At 36.7% G+C, this 23,862-nt stretch overlaps 1 protein-coding gene and 1 long non-coding RNA gene across 2 annotated transcripts in view; both read left to right on the top strand.

The window, feature by feature from the left end:
- LOC135217529 (uncharacterized) overlaps nt 1-23,862 on the top strand; it is a 252,182-nt gene that overhangs the window by 119,238 nt on the left and 109,082 nt on the right. The window lies entirely within an intron of this gene.
- Nucleotides 5,212-9,612, top strand: LOC135217528 (fork head domain transcription factor slp1-like). The gene is made up of 2 exons (XM_064253494.1): nt 5,212-7,362; nt 8,515-9,612. Exon 1 carries the CDS (start codon nt 5,942-5,944, stop codon nt 7,124-7,126), a length of 1,185 nt encoding a protein of 394 aa, XP_064109564.1. The 5' UTR covers nt 5,212-5,941; the 3' UTR covers nt 7,127-7,362; nt 8,515-9,612.

The raw sequence follows: 23,862 nt of genomic DNA, 5'->3' as shown, positions 1-23,862 counted from the left end.
TTTGTTATCACCCAGCCCGTAATTTTTCTAGATTATAGCGCATTAGCTTCTGGCCTGGAATTCAGTTATTGGAAATAATTCGAGCAGTATATTCAAAATTTTCCAGTATTTGAGACCTATGAATATGGTATTCATTTCTTTCTAATTAAAGTTGAAAGTGGCTTTTGATTTTGCTTTGATGATGGACCATGATTTGCTTGCATATTGTAATATTCATCTTATAATATTTAAGCAGCAAACATCTCATTTTATTAGATATGACATGAACGATGACCGATAGTAATTTGAGGTAGCTGGATATTATGCATTCTCAAATTTAAATGCTTTCGTTTTTACAAAGCCTTTCGCTTTTATATTCTAATATTGTATATCACTGAACATTATAGATTTCTCCGCTTTTTGGTAAATGATTTCGTATTTACAAAGCCTTTCGTTTTTATATCCTAATATTGTATATCACTGAATATTATAAATTTCGCGGCGTTTTGTTAAATGATTTTGTATTTACAAACCCTTTCGTTTTTATTTCCTTATATTGTATATCACTGAATATTATGAATTTCGCGGCTTTTCGTTAAATGATTTTGTATTTACAAAGCCTTTCGTTTTTACATCTTAATATTGTATATCACTGAATTTTGATAAATTTGCGGCTTTTTTGTGTGATGGAATGAGCGAATGTAGTTTGGCGTGAGTGCTCATCCAACATGAATTTTATTGGAAATGAATTTATTGAAAATTGCGAAATTTGGAAATAAATTCCTCCCTCACTTCGGAATAGAACCCTCGGTTCTCACTTGAATTGAATTGAATTGAATATAGATTTTAGGCCAAAGGCCAAGCACTGGGCCCTATGAGGTCATTCAGCGCTGAATCGGAATTTGACAGTAAAAGGTTTGAAAGGTGTAACAGGAGGAAAACCTCGCAGTTGCACTATGAATCAATTGTTAGGAGAAGGTGGATAGGAAGAGGGAAAAAAGAGAATATGAATGGAAGTACAGTAAAAGGAACGAAAGGGTTTCTCACTTGAGATGGTTTGTTTTGATGCCGATGTGAGAGATAAATATATATCTTTATGATTAGGGAGACCGGGGCTAGTTGGCTACAGGGGTAAGTTGGCACACTCAAAATAACTTAAAAGTTTACCATTAGATCATTCTAATACATATAATGTGTAATTGCCACGTGGTTCCTCAGTTACCAGCAAAATTCTATAGAGATGGAACGTAGGAGTTCGAATTTATGAGACAAATTTTTATTTTGATGGAAGTCATTTCATTTTATTATCTTCCTGTTATTTGTTATAACATCTATACATTCATGAAAGATTTTATTTCAGTTATAGCATAGTTTTTCTTATGGTTTAAAGATTCTATACCATTAAAATGAATAATTCAAGGCTTCTTGGTGAGGACTGGTAAGTGTTTTTGTACCAAATGGTAGGGATGGGGCAAGTTGACTAAAAAAAAATGGGACAAGTTGGCACGTGTGCAGACTTGCCTCACGTTATTTGATGATAATAGTAAGCCTATTTATTTATATAATTTACGTTTTGTTTCTGAATATTTGTAAGGATAATAAGATTCGTGTCCTATCATTTCCTCCAAATTGCTCTCACAAGTTGCAGCCCCTGGATGTTAGTGTTTATAGACCTCTGAAGAAATGGTTAACAGAGCATGTGATTCATGGATGACTGGTAAAGTTTCCTCGGCTTTACCTCTAGCTCTTACTTATTCTCGATGTTTTCAGTGGATTTAGTATTGCTGGAATTTCACCTTTGAATACAGACTATTTCAAGATTCTGATTTTACGGGTGCGTATGTAACAGATCGAGAGATGTCCGAAAAGACACATGGGCTTCAGATCAGTCATCAGCATGATACAGAGTTTAAGAACTGCTCCTATTGATTCAGAAGAAAGCTCAGCTGAAAACAGCCTGTGTTTGGTAAGCCAGGAGAGGTGTGGGTCCAGTGCAGGGCATGTAACATGTGGGAGCATGAAGACTACTGATGAAGATTTTTTTGACACCTGCCACAATTAAAACTGGATGATGATCTGAAGTAGTACTAATAGTTTGTATTTTTTTAAATTCAGAGGGTATTTTTGTTATTTGATTTGAATGCAATGTAGTAATTTACACGGGGCAAGTTGGCACGAAAAAGTTTTTTTTTTTCTTAAGCTTATTGTTCCCTTATGTTGAAAGCAAAAAACAATTATTTTGCTCTATGATAAAGACGAATGTTTATTTTTTTCAATGATGAATTTTGCGAAAATGTTTGCTTTATATTCCCAACAACCAAAATTGTATAAAGTGTGCCAACTAGCCCCGGTCTCCCCAAAATGTGGTTGAAATAAACCTATTCGTTAATGAATAAAGAAATGGTTTCGAGTTCTTTTTCATTGCATATACATACACACTCACTTATATACATACTTACATACAGATGTGAGTGTATAGTTATTTATTATATATCAGTAACCTTATTAATTCAATGTCACGCAAAAGTTACTATAGGTCGTTTCATCTATACAGTTCGCTTAGTATTATTCTGGTCCACGGCTTAAATTTATAACCATTTTTAAAGATGATGAAGCTGTGAGTGGGTGAGTGGTTGGTTTATGTCAGTGTGGCAGTTCCTCGTTGAACGAGTGGTTTTCGCACTCGGCTACCAGTCCGGTGGTCTGAAGTTCGATTCTTGGCTCGGCCAACGCGGAGTCAGAGGAATTTATTTCTGGTGATAGAAATTCATTTCTCGATATAATGTGGTTTGGATCCCACAATAAGCTGTAGGTCCCGTTGCTAGGTGGCCAATTGGTTCTTAGCCACGTAAAAACATCTAATCCTTCGGGCCAGCCCTAGGAGAGCTGTTCATCAGCTCAGTGGTCTGATAAAACTAAGATATGTCAGAGTGGCAACATTAATAGCAGGGGACACAGTGCGGTTCTAAAAACCAGGTTCATTTTTACATATTCATTTTCTTTTAGAATCACCTTTTTTTTCTGCGCCTTTCCATCTACACTTTACTTCTGTATATATAACGTTTACGTTCCAGCATTGTTTCGTATTTTATTAGTTTCGAACTATTATTTAGGTGCATTGATTTATATTCGGGAACACTATTAATTTTGCCTTTATTGTTATAGCAAATATTCCCTCTCTCAGTGCCGTAAGCACCCCATTTTTTCCCCCAATACTACTAATACTACTACTGCTACTTTTAGTACTACTAGTATTATTAGTATTATATTATCCGGGTTGTTAACAGTACCGTTCCTTTTTTCTCTCTCTCTTTCTTTTCTCAACTTCCAGTCCATTTCTGTCCCATTCCTTTACCATTGGTGTCACCTCCCCCATCCCCCATCCCCCATCCGCCATCTCCCAGTCTTCACCCCCCATTCCCCCTTCAAATTAATCTGCGGACGCCCATCACGGATCACGTCTTCCTATTATGTGGTAGCTCCCCCATCCATCACCCATCTTACTCCTTTATCGTTCTTCCCCCATTCCTATCATCGTCGCTTGCCATTTCAAAGAAGGAAAATAATACCAACATAGTTGGTGCTTTAAGGCAGAGTTATAGAAACGTCAGCGCACGTGTGCAAATAAGTTTCATTTTTAGAACGGTGTTAATCAGTGTTGTTAATTATGATGCAACGGAATGTTAATTTGTTTCAATGTTATATTTCCTGTATATTGATTTGATATCAGCACGCGGAGAGAGAGAGAGAGAGAGAGAGAGAGAGAGAGAGAGAGAGAGAGAGAGAGAGAATGTGCCACAAAATGAATATATATTTTTAATGCAAAACTCTAGAGAGAGAGGCTACTTACTGAATATATTTTTGCCTAACGCAACTCGAGCACATTTTTGCTTAATGCAAAACTAGAGAGAGAGAGAGAGAGAGAGAGAGAGAGAGAGAGAGAGAGAGAGAGAGAGAGAGAGAGAGAGATAGTTTTAGTTTATTTTTGGGTGACGGGCTCTAAATTAGAGTTGAGAAGACTTTCTAGCTTCAGTGAAATAATAATTCTAAATTTGTCATCAAGCATATTCCCATTGTTTTAATTATTTCTCTATGATCTGTATGTTACACGTTAAGAATTTTACTCTCGTAAGTTATCTTGAGATTTGCGTAAAGTTAAATTAAATGTGTCTAGATTGATGAACTTACATTGACAATCGATATTGAATTTCTAAGGTGTTGTGTGTGGGAATAATTACTGAATGCGACGCGATTTTAATGGCTTTTTTACGTGACTATAAACATTGATTAGTTTATTAAAAGTAATTGTTTGGCTTTTTATTGATCTTAAGGAATTTAGCTTGCTAGAGTGTTTCCTCATTAATGCACTTACAAATAATAAAGACTCAATTCCTTACCCGAATTGCAGGTGGGCTAAGAAGTACGTCATAATTATAATAACAGACAAGAGTCCTTTCAATATGTCGCTTCAATATTATGGATAATTTACACACAACATTTCATGTATCGACGTTATGCATACAACTCCATAAAACTGCATTCACGAACGATTGACTAATCAATTACCATTTATTTCTATTTGCAATTCGTGAAAAACCAGAGCGGTGGTGACGTTAAAAACGTTAACAAAAATAGAAAATTTATTGTTATAATTTGTAATCTGGTTCCATTACATTCTGTTTTTCTTTGAAAGGTTTTTTGATTTTGATTAATAGTCAAGGAATTCAGAAGACCGGAAACATGATTAAATTGAATCCTGTTGAATTCACAGCTTGTCCAACTATTTTTCTTTATTCAGCTGTTTCATCTAATTCAGCCTTGACTCAGAAAAACTAAGGCGGTGGTCACTGTCACATTCATTCTTTTAATTCCCTTATTGAGGATGAACACTCAACACTCTATTCAGAAAATGGTTGCATTTATTATTTTTTTATTTATATTGTGAAAGGAAAAGAGAAAAACAGCAAAGTTTGGATCCAGCAGTAAGCAAGGTAATGCTTATCTTAATTACTTGAGAATGCTCCTTTGTAACGTTATCTGAATAGTACAGTGTAAAGAATATGGAAATTAAGTTGATGCTTGTCACGTTATAATCATAGCAATATTGTATATATGTTATAGAATTTACGTTGGTGGTACATGCCACATAGGAATGATAATACTATTCCCAGTTTGGTCATATCTAATGTGTTCAGTTCCATTTCACAGGATTATTGGCACAGTGATCATTGATAATTAGACACCCTGACTAACTATTTAATCCCTCTGTGATGATAACGCCCTGTGCCTGGACCGGATACGCCAAATTAAATGGTTAACAACCGTACGCCGGCCGGGTGCGTGTGTGGTTTCCAGTCGTCGGCGTCTTTGTTCTGTAATCCGGCCACCAAGCCTGACAGTTCGTGGGAGAGGTGTGAAAATACCTTTCTTCGCTATTTTCACGTCAAATGAAAAGGTATTCGTCGACAGTCCTAGGTGGGAGTTGATGCTGGCGTTGCCATATGTGCTTTGGACGTTGTTATCTCCTTACATTTAGCATTTCTCTAAGATGATCTCTGTAAAGAACAACTGTAGGGAATTAAATGGTGAAATTTCGTTGTGGGATGATTGTGAATGAAACCTTATTTACATCATGATCGGATTGTATCGAGGTGTACTGAGATGTCGATATGGGAGAATCTCGCAACACATGAGGCTCCTCCTCCCGAGTATCTCCCGCCATTCAAGATCGAGCGGTGGGATGGGGCGGAGCCTATTGACATGTCGATTACTGATTGGCTCACTGTCTCGCAAGTAGGTGGAGTAAAGCATGTAAATTGAAGATTCTACAGGTATGAGACATCAGTCTAGCCAAGAACGTCGTAGAATGTGTGTGTGAATTGATATACATACGTTTGTTGACACTCGTCTTGGTTCTAGCTATACAGATTGATAAGAGTAAACATTTGTGCGTCGAAGTAGAATGGTGAATTTAGGTTGCGGAACCGACAGGATGTATAGCAGTGGGACGCCCCTCAAGCATTCCTTTTCCATCAGTTCTCTCCTGTCGGAATCTGTCATCAACGAAGTGCCAGAAGAGACCCGGGAAACGTCCGCTAAGGACAACATCGATCTGCAGGACTTCGAAATGACAGCCGCAGTTGAGGATGATGGCGAGGACATCGACGTGACAGCAGCGACCAGCCCCTTGGCTGGGGTCATGTCCGACTCGGAGACAGAGGAGCCCGCCGAAAAGGAAGAGAAAGAGCCGAAGAAGGAAGGCGAGGAGAAGAAGAAGAACGAGAAGCCCCACTACAGCTACAACGCCCTCATCATGATGGCCATCCGGTCGTCTCCCGAGAAGCGCCTCACCCTCAGTGGCATCTACGAGTTCATCATGAAGAACTTCCCCTACTACCGCGAGAACAAGCAGGGCTGGCAGAACTCCATCAGGCACAACCTCAGCCTCAACAAATGCTTCGTCAAGGTGCCCAGACATTACGACGACCCGGGCAAAGGCAATTACTGGATGCTGGATCCATCTGCTGAAGAAGTTTTCATAGGAAGCACAACTGGTAAACTCCGTCGCCGTTCGACTACTGCCTCGAGAAATCGCTTGGCTGCTTTCAAACAATCTCTTCTTGGAAGATTTGGATGCTACTCACCACTGGGACTGGCCCCTTACGCTGCTGCTGCAGCGGCAGCAGGCCTAGGTGGCCCCCTTGGGTCCCTCCCAGGGGCTTTATCCGGAGGACTCGCAACCTCTCCTTTATACCAACAAGCAGCAGCTGCTGCGGCTTTGTACCGTAGTTACCCTACCTCCTACTACCCTGGTATGCTACCCACAACGCCCCTAGCTCCTACTGGGCCTCCGTCAGCGCCTCACACAGGTCCAGCGCCGCCTTCTTGCCTGCCAAAACCTACAGCCCTGAGTCCTGCATCTGCTGGCGGTCAAGCATCCAATTCCTCCTTCAGCGTCGACCATATTCTGTCAGACAGCCACTCTGGCACCCCACCCCGCTCCCTTTTGGCAGGACTCAGTGGCCTTTCATCGACTGCTCACTACGACGCCTACAGATATTCCCTGCTGGCGCAGATGAGCGGAACCAGCAGCCGTCGACAGGACCTTCACCGCCCGGTAACCGTCGTTGGGGGTAGACCCAGCTAATTCAATTATAACGCTATCCCTTCATCCTCAAGTTCATCCTCACCCCGTCCGGGCGGCAACGAGATTTTAACATAGTCCCTTTTGGGCCGCCAGAGTTTTGTATCCCCCAGTTGTCGTCGTCCACGCCCTCAACAAGTCCGCCCATTCTCTGCAAATGTGTCTGTAGTTCCACACTTGTACAGTCGTCGTTCAGTTCATGAGATAGACAACCACGGCGAGGATCTAGTTAGTTAAAGGTAAGAGACATTGCGTTTGTTTTTGGAATAGCTCGGAGGGAGAGAGAGAGAGAGAGAGAGAGAGAGAGAGAGAGAGTAGTAGTAGTAGTAGTAGTAGTAATAGTTATCTCGTTTCCTAGTTAATCGATTTATTGAGAATAAGCTATATTTGTGTGTGTGTGTGTGTGAGAGAGAGAGAGAGAGAGAGAGAGAGAGAGAAAGTCATAATATGTGAGTGAAGTTCGTGTAGTGAATAAAGAAAATTTGCATAATGTAGAACGATCATGAACACAAGTAAAACAGTTAAAATGCTAATAGATAAATATACATTTATAATAATTAAAGAATATTGATGAATAGTATCAAGCCGAAAAGAAAACATTTTTAAATTCGTATGAAGCATAGATAAGTTAACTTTTTATTGTTTCAGTATTTGAATGGATGCATGGTGTTCGTAAACTTTTATTAATATTATTTTCATAACTGTTATTGCATGATAAATATTTTTATAGGTGTTTTGTTGGTGATTATGGTGTTAGTATTATTCCGAACATAACTTCTTGATTTCCTTTTAAAAAAGATAGGTTTAGTGAGTGTTTATATGTGGCGCATATATATATATATATATAATATATATATATATATATATCTATATATATATATATATATATATATATATATAGATATATATATATATATATATATAATATGTGTGTGTGTGTGTATATATGCATGTATATATACGTATATGTGATATATTTATACATATATATGTTTGTGAGTGTGTTTATGTAAATAACAGTATGAATGTGCATTTTCATTAATGTGTATAGCGTGAACATATTTTTTTATAATAAAATGTTGCCTTTATCATTATTTTTGCTGTTTGTAAGTTGATTTGTTTTTTTTATCTCAAAAGGATATGGTCAGTATAGATTTAGCGGAAAAATAAAACAAATTAAGAGTATTCGACATTTATGAATGAATGTTGTATTTGTATGAAGTAATCATTATTTGATGTTATTAATCCCAGCATGATATTAATAATGAAACTCAGCAACTGAGATCAATTACAGTCCCTATTTCTCCCTAACAGACCCATTTATTAAGTAATTACCAGAAGAAGTTAGACATAAATGAACAAAATTAACGAACCTCTTTTCCTCTTTGCAGATTCCCCGAAAATTTACCGAAGACCCGAAACGTTCCTTTGAGTGCTCGAAGAACAATCAAGAGGAACTCATCTCGTCTATCCTTCAGTCGACCTTCAGTTTTCCCTTTCGTGAAATTTCGGGGGCGCCTTTCCCCCAACCCCTCTCCAAGACGCATTTATCAATCTCGTGGACATCACTATCCCCATTCTCCTCTCGATAGAAGAAGAGAGTTTTTCTCGGTCTACCTCCAGCATCTTATATTTGTCACGCCAAGGTTTTATTTTTTATTTTTTAAATATATATTTTTTTAATGGAAATTGGAATCTGTTGCCCCATCCCTCCAGTTTGGAGTCGCGTATGGAAATGGAAACTGGAAGTACCCTTTCTATTGTTAATTCAATTTTTGAATGTGTAAATTGAAAATCTTCTGTTTTTTAATCAGCTTTCGGGTAAGGGTATTTGCAAATACCCCTGATATTTTCAAGTCAAGTTTATGAAAGTTTAAATTTGAAATTCCTGTGTGCTTTTTTTTTTTCTTTTATGAAAATTGGAAACCCTGTTTCCAAATTATGTTTATAGGAATGGAAAGTGGGAAAAAATACCTTCTGTTTTCAAGGAACATTGTTGGCAATAGAAAATAATGAAAATGTAGTCATCAATCCTCACGCTTCATAACTTCGAATCAAGTGAATGTCTCTGTTCTCACCCCATTTCAGGCTTGTATACTTATTTATACTATCGTAAGTATTCATTTGAAACTTAACTCTGTACAGTATTGACAAGACTCACGCCCCGTCGCGTCGGTTTGTCCCGTAGTGCGGGAATATTTAAGTCGTAGTGAATTTATTGTAATTTATATATTATTTAATCGTCATGAATAACGTTCTAACAGGATTGTTTCCTATTAAAATACTAGACATTAGTGAAGGGATTCTCAGAGGTACTTGAAAGTATACTCGGCTATATGATTCCGTGCTGCCTTTGGATCCCGTTTGTACATGTTAGCACTCACTGTAGTAGTCTCTTCAAGCCAAAGATGATAATAATACTAATTGATAATGTTTCAGCTGTTGATAATGTTTGATTGTTGTATTTTTATAATAAAATTAATATTAATCGTTTTAGTTTTTGTGTTTTCCTTCAAGGGAAGAGGTCTCAGATTTGGAGTTGATTAGTGTTTTGTTAGTGATCATTTATCAGTTTGTCAAGTGTCCGGATGTAAGAAAATTAATTTTTGGTTAAATGGTACCTTTTTAATTGAACATTTGCATAAATGAGAGGAGGCGGGTCAATCATTTTCACTTGTGTATAGAAATTTAGTAGCATTCAATTTATCTTAAGGCAATTGTTCAATCGGTTAAGAAATGGCTTGTTGTACGGCAATTAAAATAATCAGATATATCTGAGAGAAAGAAGACGATGAAAGTCGTGAAACTCTAGGGTAATTTTACTCCCTGTTCACAACGGATTTCTCATGAGAAGATTCTGCTGTTTGCTTATGTTAATAAATCCCTTGATTTTATTATATATTAAGAACCAAGATCGCTGTGATAATTTTATTGCAATCGATTATTTCGTGCTATATCATAATATTCTCCCGAAATTGTTCTCTCCCCCCTTCTTTTTTTAAAGTATACTAAATGTCAGAATAAACATTCTGATCTTCAAAAACATCTCCACATTTTTAGCGGAAGATAATTATGTGTTACGTACATAAACATAAATAAACAAGGTTACTGGAAACCTTGTTGAAAAGTTTCATCACATAAACTTGCTTTGTGTAGCTCTTAATCATTCTATTATCTTGATAGTATTGAGAGTATCATCCAGCTAATATTAAGACTATACAAGTATTAGCGATGTTATTTGCTGTGTATCATGGCATGTAATTAGACGACGAATATCGATAGGACTATAAATAAACTATTTTGTTGTAAGGGAAGCACAAAAGTCCCTCTCGCAATATACTGCTTTTTACTAAAGTGTGGAACAGAGTATCAGACCTGTTTTTATTCTTGGAATTAGAAAAGGCACTCAGCCAGTGAATTAATATTTATCAGTTTTTTTTACTTGAAAAATTTTTTTAACAAAGAGAAATGATCCAGCCTTCTTCGAAGTCTATTATTGGTTCAGCAGGTTTGACCAAGCCGCGTCATGATACTATTATTGTCTAGGAATTTCCGCGTAATTGTTTATTATTAAAAACGGCGTTTAACCTTTGCTAATAATACCCGATTATAAGAGTATTTTTACAGCGGGAAATTGGGTGATTATGTGCGAATACTTTTCATTTTTAAACCAAACATTAATGTCTTGTTATTTCATCCCACAAGTTTCTTTTGTGTTCGAGATTTTGCGTGAATAGAAATTCAATATGAAAATTCTGCTTACACTTTTCTTTGATATGTACCGTTCATGCTCGACTAGGTCATAAAATAATTGTCACAAAACTCCATATCATTGTATTTGGAAGTTTAGGTTGGGTTTGGCAAGACCAGAAGGTCACACCAGTCTTTTTATTCCTCCGTATCTCACCGCTTAGATCTTCAGACAGGGGAACGCGTAGGTGTAAGGTCAGCTTAATCCAAACCAACCATCCACCTTCATAGTTTGAGACATCTGTTAGATATAATTAAATGTTTTTGAATAATTGCAGCGCGAGCAAGTAGGGCTTCGTAAAATTAAGATTTGCAGAGACCTTTTAAAACTGCCTTTCACTATAATGTTAGTTGTCAGTCGTCACACCATTGACTTTGCAATTATTTATAGTAAGATTTTATGACTAAACCTGTCGAATATTTCATTCACACATGTTTAGATTGTTACGTATTGTTTAAATCAAGATGGTTCAGTCTTCGTTGAAAAAGACAATCGGTTCGTAAAAAATCCATAGATATATAAAAGAATTTGGTGTTTGTGTTGTGGCTTTGGTATAATGAATTGTCCACTAAGCCCTGTCCATTCTTCTCTGGACCAAAATGAACAGGGTTCCCGTAGCACAGCCGGACACAAAGGCACAGCAAGTCATAACCTATACTCTGTTTTTTTCCATCTGTCCATCAGCCTGTGGTGGTCGCGCATGGTTACGCTATGAGTAAGTTTTAGTAAATAAAAGGACATCTTGGTGTACATTTGCAACTGAAAAGTGTTTTAATAATTTACTATATGCTAATTACACCGTTAATATTCGAAATAGGATATTATTTAAAGCCCGGGGCGCAGTGTTACCATGCGCAAACACCACAGGCGGAAGGACCGATGGAAAAAAACAGAGTATAGTGTGAGGTAATTAGGTAAAGAAAAGCACATAAAAGTTTAGAGGGTTTTGGAGGAAAATATTTTGACATTGAGTAACATGTCCCTGGCTGCTTACATTTGAAAACGGTTGTGCTAACGACAAAAATCTCTTGAATATTGGATGTTTTCTGTCATTAAAATGTTGAATGAGTGAGATAGAAAATTAGTTGAGATACTCATCGTTACTTTTTGTCTGGAGGTTGAAACAAATCTGATACCACGAACTTGCGAAGCCAGTGTCTCGTGGATTTGCTATTAGAAACTTTCATTTTCAAGAATTTATCTGTATTAAATTACCCCAAACTTGGTGTCGACAAAATCTAGTTACTTTAATTTGAGCAGAAAAAGTATACTAATAATTGCTTCACCACACATTATATAGTAACTTTGAAATTACTTGCCTGTAATATAAAAAATATCCCTTTAAGAACGAACCTTTGCCTTAGACAGTTTCCATTGTGGTTCTCCTCCGATCCGTGAGTTTTTTTTTTTTTTTTTTTTTTTTTGTTTTTTTTTTTTTTTTTTTTTCTTTTTTCAAATCTATTATGTGTCGGTGGCGATGTAGGAGTAGGTGGTCAAGCACTGATTGACGGGCATTTATAGCCAGGCCCCCGGGCGAAGGCCAGTGCTGCTGCCGTATTTAGGGAACCATATGGTAAAGCCATCGGTTGGGTAAAATGTAATTACGGTAACGAGGTCGGACTGAAATTCTGGAGGTGGGAATTTTACTCTCTCTCTCTCTCTCTCTCTCTCTCTCTCTCTCTCTCTCTCTCTCTCTCTCCATCTAAGGTTAGTCATTCATTGTAAATCAAAGGCTTTGCGTTTCGGGCATACGTTTTATCAAGTTTTACCGTAATTATATTGTTCATGTATTTGGGCTTTAGAGCAAATTTTTTCTTATTTGTTTTTTTAACGTAGTTTATTTTTAATTTTTTTTTTATCTTGAACCGATACTACAGTTTTTTAACCACTATTTTAGCTCCATATTTAGGAAAGGAAACTGTAACTTCATCATTTTCGTGTTTTTCAAGTATTTGTCTAAGTATAATTAAGTTCTGTAGCTTTTTCAGTATCTATAATCACATAAGTATGCCTAGAAGTAAAATAATCTTGGTGTATTATTGGCATTATATATATATATATATATATATATATATATATATATATATATATATATATATATATATATATATATATATATATATATATATATATATATATATACATATACATGTACATGCACACACATATGTGTATATATATAATGCAAATAATACAATAAGCTTATTATTTTATTTCTAGGCATACTTATGCGATTATAGTTACTAAAAACGTCGTTTTCTTATCAGTAAAATGCTTTTGGATAACAGTAGTCCTATTGTTCAGCTAAGACATATGAACCTAAAAAGTCGGTTTGCAAATGGTATGGTCTTCTTTGCGAGAGTGTTCGTCTTCTAGAACGCGAAGTTAACAACTTTCATTTACTCATTACTTCACGTTACGTCTGGTGACATACCAATACGGGCCCTTGCACTTGCAAGCAACCTTTAAAGGAGTGCAACTCGGCGCTACATTTTTCCGGAAGGATTTATAAATTGCAGTAAATAAAAAGGAAACTCATGATTGCTGCAACGTTTTATTCAACTGCCAGACAGTTGTTGGGGCGACTTGCAGGGTTATTTTAGAGGTAAAAATGCCAGATACTCTTTTACTTTAGACTTTAAATAATCAGGACCATAACATTGCTGAGAACATTCTTGAACTGGAGCGTTATATGGCATTCTTTGTAGAGAGGTCCTCTGCTCGTATTTTATTCGAAGAATTCCAGCGGCAGAAAGAGAATAGATTTCTTTGTTTTCTAAAGGGTATTGAGAAGAGCACCACGTGGTTTTCCTCATTTACATTTGTCGTGCTGAGCGGCCATACATGTGTGTAATTATATAAAAAGCATTTCAGGAAATGGATGTTTTATCAGTTACCTGGAAAAATGTGATGGAAACATGGTAAATAGATTGGCTCCGAATGTGGGCTAAGTTGAAAAACTGGTCTTCGTGGTTTAATGAAGTCTGGGATATCACGGTAGAAGTAAAATGATTTTCCTTTCCATCTGCATTTGTTAGAAGATTCATTCAGAAATTCTTGATCTGCAATAAGAATAGAGCGGATTTTATTTTTCATGACACTTTCGCGGAGAACAATGTCCACAAAAGATATATAGATGGTGTTTTTCTTTTTACTTTAATTTTTAGTGAAGGGTAACTCAGCTGCTGAAGTGAAGGCTACTACATTCGTGACCACATTTGGTTTTTTAAAAATTTAATCAAATTTTTAAAAAATAAATCCATTTACAATTAGACAAGTGGCAGAAGCACAGAATTCCTTTAGTGGTTTTCTGTAAACTCGCATAACTTTTTATTATTATTATTATTATTATTATTATTATTATTATTATTATTATTATTATTATTATTATTATTTCTTTTCAGTTTTCCCTAAATACCTGCCGTCACGCATCTCTTGTTTCCTTTACAGCAACCAAACTTATATTTGTTTGGGCCTTCATGACACTCATTTTTCGTTTACAACAAAAGATACGGGATTTTGAAATGAAACTGAAAGCTTTCACCACATCTATCGCAATCACAGCTTTCCAGTCTCATGTTGCATTAACTTGCTCGTCCTCTCACTCCAGTGAATAGGCGATCCCTGTATGCCCTTGTCGCTCGCAAGTGACTAGCTGTTTTATGCCGTCTCATTGCCGTCATCTTACGTGGTCAGTGTTCAGTGCATTCAAAGGCTTGTTCGAGGAGGTTTTACTTTCCTTCGGTATCGGTTTATCATTGCACTGCGTAGTATTGGATATTTTATTCAATTTTTTTTTTCTAGACTGCATTCTTTTTATTCAAGGACATTGGCGTCGATTCTCTTAAGTAATGGCCAATTACCAAAAGCTCTTGGTAATATTATCTACTTCAATAAACGTGCTTACGAGAACATTGACCTGTGCAACTATTAACTGGTTTAGAGAAACAGGTCCACAGTCATGTATGCAGAGACTGAACAGGGAAATCAAACAGATTCCCGAACGCTCTCTGTTTAGATTTATTATTTAATATACTTGTAGCCATATAATTATTGATTTGTGTCAAAGGCGCTGCTGGAAGGCGGAGGAAAGTCTTCTTATTGAATGAATGTCGACACTTCAACCAGATTTGTTGAACAGCAGCTCTAATGTGCGATAAATGTGCCTCGCTGTGGACTGAATTTCTCAGTTCCAGAGGTCCTTTATTCCGCACACCGTAGGATTGTGAACCAGTCTCCCTGACGATGCAGTGCAATTGGAACTTGAAAAGTTTAGGCGAAGATGCGGTGCATTACTACCCTGATACTCTTCTCCTTACATTTTAATCAGTTTTTATCCATTTATTAATTCATTTTTTTTCTTTTTCAATAAGTGAAAGCTCTTCTTTGTGTATTTCCCTTTACCTCCTCTTACTTCTTTCTAATGAACACCATATTCTTTAGAAGCTTGAATTTCAAGTCAATGGCCGAGGTGGGCCTGTTCTACTATATGAATAGGGTTCATCTTCTGATTGATGATAATAATTCTGTTTGCAAATAACTCCTGCCACTTTCGCGGTTGATGTGCCGAAACAACGCAGTTGTCCTGTCGATCTTAATTTTTCCCTGTTCCAGAGCTATTGTTACTTTTTTATTTATATATGTTTAGGACTATTTTGTTTTCCAATTTTTCTTTTGTTTTGAGTTATGTATGTAAGATCATCATTAGCAGTAACTGTTTAAATTATAATGCTATAAATGACTGCATAGTATCGGGCTCACGTTTCCAACTTTTCTTTTGTTTTGAATTATGTATGTAAGATCATCATTAGCAATAATTGTTTGCATTTCAGTACTACTATAACTGACTGCATAGTATCGTGCTCATGATTACATATGAGGACGTCAGTAGATTAAGAGAATATCTCCTCTGGACAATATTACTGTTCTCTTATATTTTGTTTCATTTCACCCAGTTTTCGTGCGCCCTAGTAGTACGACAAATGATAGTTCGTAGGATAGCACTGAACATAAATGCCCGCATATGGAAAGATAATTTGTTCATTGGTCTTGTACCGGAATTTTTCTTGAAATTCTGGTTATTGTTGATAGTATATTCTCCACAATCCCTGTTTATCTATTGATAATGTGAGCAGGCTTAGTCATTTCTTACTCTCCTCACTATGAAACTAAGTAAGTCGAAGATATTCAGTTGGCTTTTTTATTCCCGAATGTTATAGAAAACATCATACTCTATATGTGGTCAGTTTTCATCGGTAGTAAATCATTTTATGCTTTTATAATTTTTTGGATTCGTTATCAAAAACACCTAGAAAATGAGCATGAATGCGCAGGTTGAAAACCCCTTTGGTGGTATTAATTCAAGTTTGTTATTTTCCGCAATCCACTCTGTTTAGATGTTACCAATTCTGAGGATGAAATTCAATCAGTCGGCAAGACATGTAAAAAAGCTGAATGAACATTTTGGGGGAAAATGCTGATCTAAATTTAAGAGCATATCTTTATTTCCGTCACGGAAATGAATCATGGTGACAAAGTGAACAGTAAATCACATTTTGGCTAATGGATAATGATCGAAACACAGACAGGTGACGAAGAAAATTAAATACTTTCATTGTTATTTATGGTGATCAATTGTGGTCGGTAATAGAATGTCTCAATTCCGTCTTGTAGATGTATCACGTTAGATTTTGAACTTTGTCTCTTAGCGCTGTCAAGCGTTGGTGTAAGAATTTTTTTTTTCTTAATTTTTATCCTCCAAGTTGTCTGTACTTTCATCGTAAATTGTACAGATATTGTCAGCATATATCTTCGACAATGATGAACGAAATTTAAATCAATGGGATTAATGCCAGTAACTGCTGATTATTAGCTGTTTACATTTCTAAGAGCCTCACTTGACTTGAACTGGAGAATTTTTTAATGTTTTGGACCTTTGAAAATATTTTAGGCCCGCAGAACATTCTTTTTTTATTTTTTTTTATTTCTATGTATTAGAGTTACAAGATTCGCTATAGGGCATGTTTGATCCTGAAGCAATTATTTTAGATATTTTGTTCTATTGTATATCTGTGTATCCTATTTTGTATCTATGTACATGTTTCCTATATGACAGTGTATATTTTGGGGAAGAATGATTGATATTATGATGAAAAGTAAAGAAAGTAGTTCAGCTGTAGTGGATATCGGATACAGTAACTTTACTGAACAATAATTTATAGGGTACTTCGTGCTAATGGACTGTCTCCTTGTAATTTCCTGTACATGCCAACGATTATTTAGGAGTTAGTATTTGATAACTAGTTTAGCTGCTGCACTGTATAACAGCGATTCCTCAAACCAATGTTGATAAACTGAATAAGCCTTGAGCTCTGCATCATTTTCATTATCTTCGTAAATTAAATAAGTTGAATTGCTGTCAATACTGATTCCTTTGTTAAAACTTCTTAGGGAACTTTCCAAAGTAAATTATTATTTCGTTGTGTAGCCAATTTCCGCAAAACCTCATGCTTGTACTAAAGACTAACTGAAGGTATAAAAGATCACCATTAAGATTATATTTAACGCTTTTAGAATACCTATAGGCATACTCATAAATTGCAAGAAAAAAAATCCCGTCCCATTAAATTTTTCATTTCCGTTATGAATATTCCTTAGTGATATCAATGCTTTTAGGAGTTGAAAAACGATTGTATGAGCAAATCAGTCTCAGTGTTTAAATAGTTAAAAAAAAGGAGCCCTCATTCTGGTTTTTTATTCCTAATATACCATTTCTCACACAAGCTTTCACTATTAATAACGTTGAGTATTTTAGTCCATTTCGTGACGAGAGATATTCTAGCTATTTGTATTCATTAAATATTTCTTGTTACGTCTTTGTTGGTTGGATAAGTCCAGAGGTCCTCATCAAGCCTCCTATTCCCTTCAACACCTTGACACAATTACGGGCCGCTACCACCAAGCTTATGTGTGTGTGTGTGTTTCATTTTTAATTAATCCCGTTACAGATGTATTTTTATCTCTTCTGTCGGTTTTTGTTAGTGATGTTTTTGTTTTCCCTTATTTAATAAAACCTGTTGGTAGATTTAAATGTGTTAGAAGAATTCAACAACAACAACAACAACAATAACAACAGCAACAACACTCATTGCATTCTTTCCTTAGTTCAGTGATGATATTAATATTAATAACAATAATAGCGATTCGGATACATTGATATTACTGCCGTCCTTATGATGACTACAACGCCAAAAGAGTTCATCTACAGTGAACAAAACTTATAGCAGTAACGTTAATAATATTAACATTAATAATTATGATAAATTCATATTACTGCCGTCCTCATGATGATTAAAACAACACTTAAACATCGCGAAAGGTCGGGGAGGGCCTCTCACACACTCACACACACACACAGGCAGGCAGGCAGCACGTTAATTGAGACATCATCACGATGACGTGGAAATCGGCTGCCGGATAAAGGAGGTCGTTGTTGCCACGGGTTTTGCAGTGTTGCAGGGCAGAGAGAGAGAGAGAGAGAGAGAGAGAGAGAGAGAGAGAGAGCCCCGTGTGTTGTACACTCACGAGATGATGAAAGATGTGTTTACAAACTGATGCTGAAGCATCCACCACCGCCATCACTACCTCTTGACCTCAGCCTCTCTTCCTCCTCCTGCTCCTCCTTTCCTCCCCCCCTCCCCCCGTCATCCGTCTCTCTTCCTATTTGCGCTTCCTTTTGTTCTTCACTTTTTTCTTTTATAGCTGCTTCCTTTTCTTTTCGTGCTATTTCCTGTCTTTATATTTGTCTGTAATGTTATCTTAACTCTATCCTTACATTTTGTTCTTTTAACCAATGACGAATTTCTCTCTCTCTCTCTCTCTCTCTCTCTCTCTCTCTCTCTCTCTCTCTCTCTCTCAGTTTTTTGTCTTTTCAGCTTATTAAGTCATGATGTCATAGATTATTTGCTCGTAAAGTTAATAAACTACAATTATTTATATTTGTGAAAAAGATACCTGGCCTTTTTAGTAAGAATAAAAATAAAAATAAAAGTACTTTTTCAGGATATCAAAGAAAGAAAAATCTAGACTGAAACGTTGATTTTTAATATGGGTTATCGTAAAGAGAAAGAGATAGCGGTCACAATAAACATAATCGAATGTCCGTTACATACATTGGCAACCTTACAATAGAAATACTACTACTTTTCAAGAAGCGTCCAGTTCCTACATGTTACTTCGTGCTGTATTTCATTGCCTATTTTTATTTATATGTTGCATAATCATGTATTTTATTGTATATTTTTATAGGTTTACATGCAATTAGCTATATTCATTTTCTGTAAGATCTGTGACTGTTTTTTATCCCAATAGGTATAAGTATCTTAAAAACTGTTTAATTTTGGAGCCTTCCTGAGTGCAAAATTTCATTGCAAAGTTTTTGATAGTTAAGAATCAACTGTTTGTTCAGGAAAAGCATTTTCAGGCAATAATTCGTAACTGCTTGCCTCCGTCGCATGTACATTTAGTAGTTACTTTTATAACCCCTGTTACTCATATCAATTGTATATGCATAATTATTTTTCATTAGTGTTTAATTGGCTCTTGCTGGAAGGTCACCTAATTTTAGAAATGGTTGACTCATAGACCCCTTTTGGTGGCTGTCAATTTCATGAATATTTTGTAAAACAAGTTGAAGTAAGACAAGTTTGGCACATCTCCATAAGAGTAGTATACATGCCAGGTGTGGTTGGTGAGTCAGTATAGATTTTCAAGATTCGTATTTCCGAAATATACCTCGGTTTCTGGATACCACTCTGATTTCTCTGCCCATCTGGATTTGGAAATTGGTGTGGGTTGTCTGAAATCATATCATTTCAATAATACGTAGTGTTCTGCAATTGATTCGTATTGAACTTCAATAATGATAATTTGAGAAATTATAGGATCGAGAGAGATTCTTGTTTTGTAGTTATATTTACGAGAATGCGAAGAATTGCTGAAGCTCCTTATGACACAATAAGAGAATACTGACTTTGTTATATTGCTCAAAACGTGACTGTAAAAGTAATCTTACCAATTTGAATGAAGGTTTTATCACAGTGGGTACAAATAGGCTTATGTCAGTATCATTTTAACTTACCTGCCAAAAAACTTCTTTTTGTAATTATAATGTGTATTAACTAGGTAAGGTATATCTATCTCTTGTTAATCATGCTATACTTTATAAATGCTTCATTGTTCTGTGGGGAAGATGGATGTATTTCGATTCAAATAAAACATATCAGAATTTGTTGAATATAATATATACGTATTGGCTGAAATAAATTATTTTCCTCTCTTCTAGCATAGGTTATATGGCACTGGACAGCTGTTTCTAGCCATCCAAGTTCGAATCCTAACACGAGGAGAGATTCTTCATTCCAAATCTAAAATCGGATTCAGTGCTTTCAAGGAACAACGTAAAAACAGTATTAGGTAATTAAGAAATTAAGAGTCCATTACAGCTGGCCGTTGTATTCACAGAGAGCTGGCGAATGCGGCCAGTAGATTTCATTATATATATAAAATTCCATCGCTAAGCTGTTTCCTTTTACATGTGGTATCTTCCGCGGTAAAAAACAATTATCCTTACCATATTCATACTTAAATTGATGAATCATGGATGAATCCTTTTACAGGAATTTTCCACAACATAAGCCACCAATTACAATGTCATACCCCTTACACATTGCGTCATTCACACACACACAACACACGATTGTGTTCAAACACAAACACATTCTTTCCCAAATGCTGATCCTTTTTCAATTTCAAATCATATTTCCACTTTTCTCGCCCCTTTCCTTATTTATATATCCATATACTGCATTTCATTATTCTTATATCCATATACTGCATAAACAGTTCCCCTCTGTAGTTTTCATCATTTTCCATTCATTAAGTATTCAACATCTATACACTTCACTTCCGTTGAGGAGAATTGGCTCAACCTTTCGACACTTTCAAGTCTCATTACAATATTTTGTACAAGATGTTGTAAGCGCCTCAGTGGCGTGATCGGTATGGTGTTGTCGTGCTACCTCGGTTGCCGCGAGTTCGATTCTCGGGCATTCCACTGATGGGTGAGAGATGTGTATTTCTGGTGATAGAAGTTCACTCTCGACTTAGTTCGGAAGTCACGTAAAGCCGTTGGTCCCGTTGCTGAATAACCACTGGTTCCATGCAACGTAAAAACACCATACAAACAAACACACGATGTTGTGGCTTCATTGCTCCACGTATTGTGTGATTAATCCCACCTCTCTCCCTCAGGTCATTTTAAATATGTTTTCGCTAGTACATTTATATCCATAATGCTTCCATTTTTTCCACTTACCAGCTTCGTGCTTCCCGTTTAACCTTATAACCAAACTCTTGTTCATATTTATTCTAAAACTCCTCCTCTTTTAAACCGTTTCTAAAGGTTTCAATAACGTTTGCAGTTTTTATCTATTATCTCCCATCGTAGCTGTATCATCTGCAAACATCAGCCACCCTGCAGTCCATTCATAGCCCATATTTGAACCAAACCAGTCGCTCTCTCGTATATAGACTCTAAAACATCATAACATTATTATCCCTCCCAAAAACATATCATCTTTACCTTACATCCTCAGTTCCCGCCACTTTGGCTGGCTATTAGATGCAGCCGTGTATACCACATGCAGCTTTTCTCCTTTATTTTTTAATTTCATACCTGTGTCATAACCAAACATGATCTAAACACCTTCCAAGTTTAGACCAACGCTATTCTTCCCATTCAGTCCCTCTGTTATCTGTCTTACCTTCTTAATTAAAATTCTAAAAGTAACCTTCCATGGTATAATAAATAGGGATATGGTTTTATTCGAAGGAACACTTATTCTTCTCAACCATTGTAAAAGACAGACAATATAACTAGCAATAAAGTCCCATAAATAAGGAATATCTTGATCACGTTACTGTAGGTATATTTTGTTACATATATTGCCTGAAAGAGATATTTTTGTCATATGGAACTTATTGTTACTACTTAAGTTTTGTTTGCTTTGTAAAGAACAGTAAATTGCATATTCGGCAACATAGTTAGCCATAGATTCTTGTTATATGGTTCCTTAATATTCAGGATTATATGCATTGCTACTATTATTCAACCTGTGCAAACAGTTATAAGGAATTATCGAAATAGGCTGAACAGTATTTCACAGAAAATTTATATCCGCAAAGTGAAAAAGAGAAAAACATTAACATCAGGAATTCAGTAAAATGATTATAATAATACCAATAAACAGATAAAAGCCAACGTTTTCTTCCTGCGTAACTATGAACGTTAAACATTGCGTGCACACACCTTTTGTCAGTGTGCGGGTAGGTACGTGTGCGTGTGTATGTGTGTATGCACAACGGCGTGAGGGTATTGAACAAGTAATAACATCCTGTCCGCCACTAACTGTACAAAGCTGCTAAAATGAAGATTATCGCTGGGGGACATCTCGCGTGGCGTCCGAAACGCCACTTCGGAATTTCAGTCTCGAGTTGAACCAGCCAACATCCCCGTCTCTACAGCGTTCTTCTGAATTGCAAGTTTTATTAGTCTTTGATACCGAGCGAACGCACTTCAACTGTGACGTATAAAGTGCACTACTTACGATGAGTGAAGGAGATGTTATATAGCATTGGCTGGGGCCTTCATCGGCTGTCGATATTAGGGTTCGTGTCGTTCTGATGCGGTTTCAATAAGCCTTTTATCGGCAAACATCCCATAATTCCGCAGTGTTTGTGTGAATGGCTTTGGTGTAAAGTTTGGACGACCGGGTAAGCTTACCACTCGAAGCCCGGTTGCCAGCGGCTGTTTTGTCGCCTCCAGTTTTTGGGTCTCGAGAAGGACTCGCTTCCGGGATTCTGCCATTCCGGTGTGGGTTCATTTGTTAGATTTAGATGTGTAAAGCATCGCAATTGAAGGTAATGTTTCATTATTGAATTAATATATATGTACAAACTGGCAACTTGTACCTCAGCAGCTGTGATGTTATCCCCTTTTTTCGTCGGGGCATGGAACCGAAAACGGGTTGTGAATGGCCCACCGCCTTAGGCGATTCGGCGAGGGGGAAAGGTCCTGTGGCTCAGGGGCGTCGGGATGTCACGGGGTTGATGGGATGGGCGAGGGGGAGAGGAGGAGGGGGGGAGGAGGAGGAGGACTACACAAGAAGATTCTCGGGTTTAAGCTTGTTAGCCTCCGCAGGGGTGCTTCGGGAAGTGTATTGAGAGGACTTATTACGCGCTGTGTGACATATATGGGCTTACACGTCTTCTAATAACAGGGTGGGGATGCCCGAGCAAACTGTCAACTGGTGCTGCAGGGGAAAAAAGAAGAGAGAGAGAGAGAGAGAGACGTGTCCGGGATGAGTCTCACTAAACCCTCTTCGCGCAGGACTCCCATACAAATATCCTTTCGGAATAAACGGCAGTCCTTCCTGTAGCAGTGAGCATTCTTTTTTTTTTTTTTTTTTTTTTTTTCCTTCCCAGGGCGTAGGGCGAGAGCTTAACGGGAGACACAAATCACGACAGGAGGATCGAGTTCTTTATTGTGACCACAACAGATGCATTGTTACGTCCTCCTCCTCCTCCTCCCGGGCACAAAGTTATTTTCCTGTTACAAAGGAATATGTGCATTCGGGATTTTGAAAAACTCCAAGAATATTGTTACAGTAACATGACGAGCCCTCTTATCAGGGCAAAAACTTTTTCAGTAAAAACTTTTTCAGTAACTTATCATTTTTAAGTTAGTGTCTCTATTAATATTTATACTGAAACCCGTGTAATAATATCATCATAAATTCTGTATTATATATGAAAAACGCTTGTGGTTTTAATCGAGTTTCTTTAGAAAGTGATGATTTCGATGCACATTCCGAAATAAATGTCGATCACCTGTGGTCGCACTTTTATATCAGATCAGTATCTCTCTCTC

Source organism: Macrobrachium nipponense, chromosome 7, assembly GCF_015104395.2.
Source record: "Macrobrachium nipponense isolate FS-2020 chromosome 7, ASM1510439v2, whole genome shotgun sequence".
NCBI lineage: Eukaryota > Metazoa > Arthropoda > Malacostraca > Decapoda > Palaemonidae > Macrobrachium > Macrobrachium nipponense.
Note: the sequence above shows the minus strand (reverse complement) of the source record. Positions and strands in the feature narration are given on the sequence as shown.